This window comes from Tremella mesenterica, assembly GCF_000271645.1.
Source record: "Tremella mesenterica DSM 1558 unplaced genomic scaffold TREMEscaffold_1, whole genome shotgun sequence".
NCBI classification, from domain to species: Eukaryota; Fungi; Basidiomycota; class Tremellomycetes; order Tremellales; family Tremellaceae; genus Tremella; species Tremella mesenterica.
In genome coordinates this window covers 1,543,070-1,553,365 of record NW_006711225.1, presented here as the reverse complement: position 1 = coordinate 1,553,365, position 10,296 = coordinate 1,543,070, and the positions used below count along the sequence as shown (strand labels likewise).

The window sequence follows — 10,296 nt, the reverse complement described above, 5'->3', positions numbered from 1 at the left end:
GTTTATGAGTGGGGTGACACGATTGATAGAGAATTTCAAGTGATGGGGAAGGAGGAAGGGAAAGAAATAAAACTCACATCCGCCGCATACTCCTAGCGATGGATAAAACCGTATCATCCCTCTTGAGTTGATGTATGACTTCTACCATTTCTTTCTCTTCTCGTTTATCAAAGCCATTCACATCCTCAGGATCTGATCTTTCGTCTTCACCCACCTTTCCAATTCTTCCTTGCCTATCCTTCGCATCCTGAACTTTTCCCAAATGTCCAGAATTTTTCCTATCCCCGACCTGTCCAGGATCTTGATTGTGAGATAGAGATTTCGATGAAGAAGTCGTCACTGCCAAATCGTACGAAGGCAGATCATCCTGGAATTCAAACATCACTTCCCCCGTCCCATTCAATGGTAATGGTGAAACAGATTTCGAGTTTAGTTTTGTTATCGATATACTAGATGCGACGTTGGTGGAAATCGGTCCGCAGCGTAGACATGGGACGTAGGATTTCAATCGAGGATGTCGGATCAGACAAGGGGTACAGATCGGGGATGAACAACATGGTGTGAGGTAGTGGTTTGAAGTTGGGGAGAGTTCCGATGAACATGTTTGACAAAGGGACATGGTAGTAGTAGTCATCGAAGTGATGCAAAGGGTAAAGAGGGGAATGATACGGATGTTCGGGGTGGAAAGTCAAGGAAGAAAGCGAGACAATATTGATGTGATAGAGACGTGGTCAGCGCTTGGAGGCGGGTGTTGGTACCGTGGTGTGACAGTCTCCTACCTATCTACTCAGTGTAGAGTTTTGTTCATACAGGACCACTATCAAGGTCGTCAATAGAGTCATTCGGTCAATGTCAACAGCGGTAACGGGTCATTCCAATGCATATACTTACAATGATTGACACGTCAAATCATTTTACACTTTCGTCGTCCCCTTCAACCCCAAACTCCGTGTCACCAACACTCTCATTGAACCTCCTTGACCTTATCCCATTTAGCATGTTCAAGAGGTTTCACTCCCCCTTCCCCGTCTCCCTCCCTCAACATCCGGTGCATTTTTTTTTTCATTTCCCTTCCCCCTTTCCCTTTCCTTATGACCCGATTACCATCCAGCATGTTCAAGAGGTTTCACTCCCCCTTCCCCGTCTCCCACCCTCAACACCGGTACTGTTTCATTTTCCTTCTCCCTTTCCCTTTCCCTTTCCTCATGACCCGATTCCCATCTAGCATGCTCAAGAGGTTTCACTCCCCCTTCCCCGTCTCCCTCCCTCAACACCGGTGCATTTTCATTTTCCTTCTCCCTTTCCCTTTCCCTTTCCTCATGACCCGACTCCCATCTAGCATGTTCGAGAGGTCTCACTCCCCCTTCTCCGTCTCCTTCCCTCAATACTGGTGCATTTTCCTTTTCCTTTTCCTTCTTCTTTTCCTTCTTCTTTTCCTTCTTCTTTTCCTTTTCCTTTTCTTTGTTCTTTTCCTTTTCCCTTTCCTTGTGACCCACGTCCTTTTCTACGGGTTCTTCAACATTACTCTCCGTCGAAGGTCTCCTACATCCATATATACAGATCCATTGAATTCCCATAGCTTGAGTCTGACGCAATCCAATTTCATCCCTTCCCCCTATTCTACCGCAAATTACACAACATTCCACAATGAGTTCATCCACGCACTCAGGCATAGCCATCTTATCGCCATAATTACTCAGATCCGAATTACGTCTGACACCTGAATCACTGTCCGATTCGGAAGAAGGTAGAGCTTGTAGCAATCGCCCATACGCCGCCAAACCCCCTAATGACACTGACGGTAGATGTTCCTCTGGAGATAACAACAGTGGGGGCATTCCCGGTGTTCCTGATCTAGGTAGATTTTTCACGGAAGCGGGAAACCATGGAATTCGGTTGGGACGAACAGTAGAAGAAGCATCGGTAGTGCCGTTCGTCGCGCTTACTGAGCCTCCTATATCTGGGATACCTCGATCAGGGAGGGAGGGATCGATTGGTGAATACATAGGTGTGGTAGAGATACGTCGTGGTAGGGAAGGGGAATGGTCGGGGGGTACTAGAGCATCGGGTAATCGAAGTGTCGCTATGGATGCTGTGGCGGGTCCAGAGTGAGACGGAGAAAGTCGAGGTTCTTCATTACCCACTTTGAGAGATTGGTCGAATGGGACACCCTCGGGAACCACCCTGTTGGCCCCAGATATGGACAATGGGGAACGTGTCGCGGGGCGTTTTGAGGGATGGACGACGGGTATTTGGAATGGAAGTACGGTAGACATGATAGGATATGTTGCTCGTCCGACAAATTGATGAACTGGTGTTATTGAGGGATTCGAGATGCAATGGATTATTTTCACGACTAGGAGTGGTGAGAAGTCAGAGGTACTGTAAGTGCTAGGCAACCAATCAAAAAAGTCAAGAAGGGGTCGCCCAAAAAGGTGAGAAAGAGACGATCGGGGTTGAGACTCTTTGAAAGAGTGTGAACAACATAGAACATGCGAAACGCATTCTATCTTTCTTTCCCCGCTAGGGATAAATCAAAGGAGATGATGAGTGGAGAATGAGAAAGGATGTGATTTTTCTTGAGCAGTCTTGGCCATCTTACCTCGTCACCCGTTATCCATGACGTCGCACATCAAACGAGGCCTTCATCTCGGATCTTAGTGAGAATGGATCATCTCTCTCCTGGATGGGGAACGTGGTGAGGAAGGAATGAGTACTTCTAAAGGAAGGATCAGTGCCATCCGATTGGTTATTGCACCGTCAAGCTTATCCCAATTTTTTCAACTAGTCCCGTTCCATCTTGACCAACCCCCGTTCTTGCTTTACACTTCTTTGGAGACGTCTAGCCTCGACTAATCTATCGCCGGGCGTCTCGCCACCGTTCAAATGGAGTTGATCCAGCAGACCGTCGACGTCGGGGGTAACGTAGTATTGTCTGTATACTTCCCCAAGGACGGCTGCAGTACGGTGTGGTTTATCCATATGCACCAAATGGGAGATGAAAGCGTCGTTTGCACCCGGAGTGACCTAAAAGTTAACTCAATTCGTCCCTGAATGCAGCCGATACGAAGCCAATGCCTTCGCAGCTAAAAGTCATGAAGGGTCTCGAAATAGGAAATGCTCACATCCATGACGATATCATCACCCATTACCAATTTGACCTTTCCGCTTTTGTATACTACCATCGTCCCCACTCTCCCCTCTGGAGGAGGGAATAGCTTGTTCTGGGCTCGCAGAGCTGCTGCGGTAGGCTTGACATCGGGTTTTACGTCATCTTGACTGACATCGATAGGACCCAATCCGACGTAGCTTGGAAATTTTTGAGGGAATTGGAACATGAAAAGTCTATCGTCGGGTGTATCCTAAGATGTCAGCTCGCTTCATCGGTGCCGTCACCGGATACTGGTGATTTTTCTTTGAAGGTCGAGAGCAGGGGCAAACGTGGAAGTCAGAAGTAGCTTACATGACCTGGCGTCTCTACAAAATCGCCCTCCATATCCAACTCCTCTTCTTCCGAATCACTCTCACTTAAATCAACTGCCTGAGCTTCATTAACCTCCAATTCCCCACTCTGAGGACTTCTCCTCAACCGTCTCCCTTGAGCATCACGATCTTGTTGTTCATCTTCTGACAACATTGTATCGTCTTCCCTTCCCTCTAACTCCCTTCGCCTTGTCAAAGGTGACATAGGTTCATCTTTCACACTCTCCACTTTTGAACCTGTATCATCCTGTTTCTTCTTCCCTTTCCCCCGTTTCGATGATTTCTGGTCACCCAGTTTACCACCGTCCACCAATCGATCACGAAAAAGAGATGTGGGAGCAGAGTCATGAGAACCAGAAACAGCATCGATATCGATGACTTGAATCCCACTTCTTGTCCTTTCTTCATCGTCGGAGTATACTTCTGTACTATGGAAATCCATCCTGAACGATGAGCCTCCCCGTGGTTTGATTGCACCTCCTCCAGACGCTTGACGTCAGTTCATGATGCGTGAAATTTTTAGACACATACAAGCAACAGGTCTCCCTCCTCCCATTGGACCAGCAGCCACGGACATGTTTGCCGTTTCAGGAGGACGTGATCGTCCATACGGCCTCGACATACCCCGACCTCTACCTCTGAAACCACCTCGTGTGGTCGACGGTTCCGGGGCGATCTAACCTGTCAGCGGTCAGTTGATGATACTCGGTTCAGCTCACGGGTTTGACATCGACCTCCCTTTTTTATTAGCAAAATCTTTATTTAAGTGGGGAGGGACGTACGATTTCACCCTGGCGGGAACGCGAGGTTTGAATTTCATCTTAGGAACCGAAGCATCCCCGTTGAAGGGGGCTGTGGACACTCCAGATCCCCCTGGTCGACTGAGGGAAACAGCTGAGGAGAGAAGTGAGGGAGGCCGCAGAGCCTGTGAAGCCCCAATAGGGCCCACATGGCTGATGGAACGGTTGTGAGGAGAAGTGGGGGGTTGAGAGACTTGAGCAGCGACCTGAGATTGAGCAGCTGCGATGAGGGAAGGTTTCCCCTGGATGTTGGGTTTCGTTTCTTTTCCCGCCATGTTGCTCACTTCCGCCAGCCTATGGCCGACGATAGTAGGAGGGGGAATGTGAATAGATGAATTGTTATACGACATGTACCCTGAGTCAGTCGGGTATCATGTCGATAACCGAATGCAGCGAAATCGTGACTCATGCGGCCACCGATCGCAACTTCATCGCTTGCTACTTCGTGTTCGCTATAGACTGCATACACATCCTACTGACCTTTACTCCCCAGTGCTACTAGTTCCCACGTTCTTTCCTGCGTGTTTACGTTTGTGAGGAGTATCGTTCGCGGTAGCGTCTTCCGGAGCCATATCGGGCGAGTAGGTGGCAATCAAAGTGGACAAACGCTCACGAATTCCTTGTACTTGTGACAACTGTCACGAACTACGTCGTAACATCCCTGACAACCACCATCACCGACCCTCCTTTCACCATCACCGACCTTCCTTTTCACCACCACCAACCTCCACTCGAACCACTGAGACCAACTACGGCGAAGTTACGAGAACCAAGAGGGTATTTGTCACGATAACCCCGCCTAGCGGAGAACTACGGCGAAGTTAGGGGAAGGGAACCGAGGGAGAGCAGAACAGGGGAAGTTAGGCGAAGTTAGTCGAGGTGAGCGGAGTAGGATATCGGGGATACGGCGAGGTACGGCAAAGTTGAACGAAGAGGACTGAGCGTGAGGCAGTGCAGGAGTTGAGGGACGTTCTATGAGAAGAGAGGAGTAATATAGATAGTTTACAGATCGCTGAACTTCTTCAGCGATCCTTGATTGTTGTCAGTAGTAAAAGACAAATAGAGATAGCTATACATCGAGATACATCGCCATCAATAGAACAAAGCCTTAGTTAGAGTAACTACGCCGAAGTACGCCGTAGTTACACTCCTTTCGACGTCTGCGCCCTCCTGGTTGGGTGAGACATCGACTCAGAAGCGTGAAGTTAGCCGAGGTTCGTCGACCGTCGGTCTATAAGGAAGAAGTTGCTCGACGGCCGTGACAACAACAAACCGATTGCAGGCAAGACATACTCATGTTTTACTACCTTGTTAGCTCTAACCAAATGAAAGATAATTAAGTACTCACCAGCCAATTCTACCTGTTGTTCGAGGCCCTCTACAATTCCAAGTTTCTCTCTCAAACTCGTGAACAAAGTACGATCATCTAAGTCTTCTTCTGCCTTTTTCACAAACTCACACCGATTGCTTGTACCCATAGCGATACATTCGGCGCAAGCGCCTGTTGGGATCTGTCCAAGGGTAATACACCCTAAAGCACACGTATTACTGTGGTCATTACGACCTTTACACTGATTACACTGGAATTCGTTGGTTCTGAGCCAACTGTTGTTCGAAACTACACGATTGTATGCTTAACGATATGATTTGAGCTAATTCTGTTAAAAACAACACTATTAAGAGTAAAAGACTGACTTTCGAAGATTCACCAGCAATGACACCCAGTTTCGCTCCCTTACATGCCGCAGGAACTTTCTCAATTGAAGAATTTATTGCTTCGGGCCAATACCGCAACTTGAAGGGAGCACCGGACTCCCAAGAGTACTGAGAGTTGGATCCTGCATTTACTCAACTCTTTGCTAACAAAAATGATCAAACTAACCACCAATTGTAGCAGCCATTTGTAAGCCAACAGAACAAACCAAATCTACTCCAACGCCAGACCCAGAGGCATTTCCAAGTGGCACAGAACCAGGTCGGGCACCACAACGTAAGTTTCGAGGCAAATATTGTTGATTTGGTGTGATAGGATCCGTTATATCAGACATCTTAATCAATATTCAAAATTTAGAAATGTAACGGCTAACAAACTTGCAAGATGTGGGGAAGAACTGTCAGAGGTGCCCTTGTATATGTGACAGCCAAAAAAAATTATCTTGCTAAAAACCTCACAACGAAAGGACGTCTACCTTTGACAACAGCTCAAGGATTCATGTTTCATACTGAGACAGTGACCAATCAGCAGAAATTACTCACGCTAATTGATGGGAATGGGCCATAATGTACTCTGTCTCACACTGTTTCAATTACGCACAAGCCAACAATATCGTACATGGTTATGGAACCGAAACACTGATTCCTGCAGGTTGTTGCTAAGGAAAATCTTTAAACCCTCCTTTGGATGTCATACTACGCCTGTTTTTCATATCTCTAATATACGAGAAAAGTTGGCAATAGTTGGCAGAAGTTGGCAAAAGTTGGCAAGAATCAACGGGAAGTAGGTCAATAATACATACATATGACAACAATCAAATAGAAAGTCTATCTATTGGAGATGCTTTGTTTAAGCAGTTTTGTAAAGCATCTAGTGACGGGTTTTGTAAACTTTGTCTATGAACATCCCATAACTTTGCTGCTTCCTTTCCATTGACTTCTCGGGCACCTGCTAAGTCTTTGACTGTACGGATAATGTTCATACACCTTCGATAAAATCATTGCTCCGTTTCACTAGCTTGCTTTAGACCATCAGAGCTGCTTTCGTACTGACTTTGGGGGGAAGGTCGACCATTGATACCTAATGTATACTCTTGCCATAATTCTTGAACAGTGCAGACGTGTCACGGCCGTCGAACAACTACTTTCTAACAGACCGACGGTCGACAAACCTCGGCTAACTTGACGCTTCTAAGTTGATGTCTCACCCAACCGGGAGGGCGCAGACGTTGAAAGGAGTGTAACTACGGCGTACTTCGGCGTAGTTACTCCAACTGGGGTTTTGTTCTACTGATGGCGATGTATCTCGATTTGTACATAGCTATCTCTATCTGTCTTTCACTACTGACAACAATCAAGGATCGCTGAAGAGCTTCAGCAATCTTCTCAGCTAATATTATCTATTCCTCCTAGACGTTCATCCAACCCTCTCACGCTTTGACGTACTTCAACGCACTTCATCCAACTTCCCCGAGTCCCCGGCCATCCTCTTCCTCCTTCGACTAACTCCACCTAACATCGCCGCACTTCTGCTCCCATTGTCCCTACCTAGCCTAACTCCGTCTAACTTTGCCGTACTTCTGCTCCCATTGTCCCTACCTAGCCTAACTCCGTCTAACTTTGCCGTACTTCTGCTCTCATTGTCCCTACCTAGCCTAACTCCGTCTAACTTTGCCGTACTTCTTGTCATGAATCACAAGTATCAGTTTCCGCATGTTTTAGTTCTGCTCTGATGCCTTTGAGGCAAGAGACCTGAACCTTTGGTTAGTTATGTTATCCCCAGTTAGTATGCCTGGTATGGCATTAGACCCAAGACTTTAGTTTAGTTAGATTTTAGGCAAACGTATGGTTTACGTCGTCATGCGTACTTCTGCGTGCAGTCAACAGCGTATTATATGCAGCACGGCGAGAACAGGGCGCAGTCAGTTGCTGTGAGTTAGAAAACAGTAGGGAAGGCGAGGATTACGACGGTTTCCTACGCAGGACGACTCCACCTGGTAGAACACCTGTTTTATAGATATAAACCCCTCATAGTTTTACATACTTCTTCTTTAGTTCTTGATCAAAAGTCATTTCCATTGCCACCCTTTTTGGAGTCCAGTCCAGTTCCTCTAACCTTGTAAGACAAGCCAGAGACATTCCTTGGGTCACAGTCCCATTCCTTGTTGGACTCAGTCTTGTTATCTTAAGTATATTCCTTGTCACTCCTAGTCCTTGTCCCCTTGTCCTTTGTCCTCTGTCCCAGGGTGGGCAGTATCCTTGACAGTATCAAGAACTCACTCCTTTGTCCTTGCTTGTCTACTACTCTTTAGGTCTAGTTTATACCCTTGTTAAACAGCTTCAAGAAACAATCATCAACTTCAACACTACTAAGAACACTTTGGTCTTCAATAAACAGAAACAACTATAGTACATCTTTCACTTCAGTTTGAGAAAGAAATTAAGAAAACATTTTGGTCTTCAATTAGAATTTGATAAAACAAAACAATAATGTATAAACACTTCAGCTAAGTAATTGATTATGTCAGACCCTATCCCCATTACTCCTGACATCCAACCCCAAGTCATCCCTTCTGCTGAAGATATCCTCCAGGAGATGCAAGCCCGCATCATCCATCTTGAACAAGAACTACTTAATGCACAGGTTCACTCTCACTCTCACTCTCACTCCACTCCCACCTTCACAAAGGAACCAAAGATAACTTCACCACCGCCCTTCAGTGGCCGTAAAGATGAAGCTCTGGTATTTCTTTTGAAGTGTGACACAGTCTTCAATACCCAGCCCCGCACCTATGCTCTTGATCAATCCAAGATTGCCTTCACCTCAAATCTCCTCAAGGATGAAGCTTATCAGTGGTACATGCCTCATGCTATGAACCATACTGGAACTCGTCCTGAATGGGTTGACAACTGGGAAGCTTTCAAAAAGGAATTTGAAAAGACATTTGGTGATTCCGACATCATTGAGACATCACGTCACAAACTCAAGACACTCAAGCAAAACAAGTCAGCATCAGAGTATGCGGCTCTCTTTGAAAAGCATGCAGCCTTTCTTCATTGGAATGATGAGGCGCTCCGCCATGCCTATTTTGATGGATTGAAGGAAGATGTGAAGGATAAGATTCTTACACCAAATGACTTCAAGACTCTCAAGGATCTCATCAACAAGTCTATCATTTGGGACAACCTACTCTTCAACCGTAAGAGAGGTGTCACTCCAGTCAACACACTCCAGCCTACCACTCCACGTAACAACAACTCTAGATCCTTCACTACTCAATCCACTCGCACTTTGTTTACCCCGTCCAGCACATTCACTCCTGTCCCAATGGAAGTGGATGCTATCCGTCCTCGCTTTGCTCCTCTTACAACTGAAGAACGTGAGCATCGATTCAAGAATAAACTTTGCCTATACTGTGGAAAGCCCGGTCATACTGCCAATCATTGCAAAGCAAGACCTAATAAGCAACAAACTGCAAAGGTCAATGCTCTCACAACACCTCAAGAATCAAAAAACTCCCAGCCCCAGGCCTAATTCAGTCCCCTGCTCTGGGGCCTAATCATGGGCAATTATCACGGTATATTCAACGTCACACGGCAACGGCTTCAACACTATCAATTAATCCGGACAATTCTCAGGAGCATTTGTGTATTCCAATCACACTCTCCTTTGGTAACAAACACTACAACACTTTTGCTATGCTTGATTCAGGAGCTACCAACAGCTTTCTGAACAAGACCTTCCTCAACAAAACTATCATCCCGGCAGTCCAGAAGGATGAACCTATGGACCTTCATGTTATTGATGGGAGAAAAATATCTTCTGGTGCTATCACACATCACTCTGGCCCCATCAACCTCTCTATTCAAACCACTTCGACTTGTCATGAGGAGATGATCTCCCTTGACATTACTTCCCTTGGCGACTATCCAGTCATTCTTGGCCTTCCATGGCTCTCCCGACACAATCCTGTTATCGATTGGTCCCGTCAGACCATTGTTTTCTCTTCCCCGTACTGTAGAATGCAGTGCAGTCAACCTGACAAGTTGATGGGAAACGATTCCGGTACCCCACTCCAGTCTAGTAACCTAGAGCGCCAGTATGGCTCAGGTTCCCCTTCGACCACTCAAGATGGCCAGTGTGCCTCTGAGAGGATTCCTTCCAGCAAGATCGAACGACAGCATGGTGCTCCGCGGTCTCTCCAGCAACAACACAATCGACAAAAGTCACTTCAGTATCCAGTCCCTGTTCACACTCCGGCTCCTCCCAAGGTCACCCTTGTGAGTGCAGCAGCCTTTC

At 46.6% G+C, this 10,296-nt stretch overlaps 3 protein-coding genes across 3 annotated transcripts in view; all 3 read right to left on the bottom strand.

Moving 5' to 3' along the window:
* Nucleotides 1–619, bottom strand: part of TREMEDRAFT_58474 (uncharacterized protein) — a gene marked incomplete at both ends in the record, with an annotated part of 1,916 nt that extends 1,297 nt beyond the window's left edge. Inside the window, one exon of the mRNA XM_007001222.1 lies at nt 78–619. Coding sequence (XP_007001284.1) covers nt 78–619 — 542 coding nt within the window. The remainder of the gene's footprint in view (nt 1–77) is intronic.
* A 481-nt stretch (nt 620–1,100) lies between these two features.
* On the bottom strand, nt 1,101–2,276 carry TREMEDRAFT_58473 (uncharacterized protein; the record flags this gene model as incomplete). The annotated part of the gene is made up of 1 exon (XM_007001221.1): nt 1,101–2,276. One exon carries the CDS (start codon nt 2,274–2,276, stop codon nt 1,101–1,103), a length of 1,176 nt encoding a protein of 391 aa, XP_007001283.1.
* A 508-nt stretch (nt 2,277–2,784) lies between these two features.
* On the bottom strand, nt 2,785–4,558 carry TREMEDRAFT_24620 (uncharacterized protein; the record flags this gene model as incomplete). The annotated part of the gene is made up of 5 exons (XM_007000461.1): nt 2,785–3,027; nt 3,126–3,362; nt 3,464–3,972; nt 4,015–4,159; nt 4,262–4,558. 5 exons carry the CDS (start codon nt 4,556–4,558, stop codon nt 2,785–2,787), a joined length of 1,431 nt encoding a protein of 476 aa, XP_007000523.1.
* Between the last annotated feature and the right edge of the window lie 5,738 nt (nt 4,559–10,296).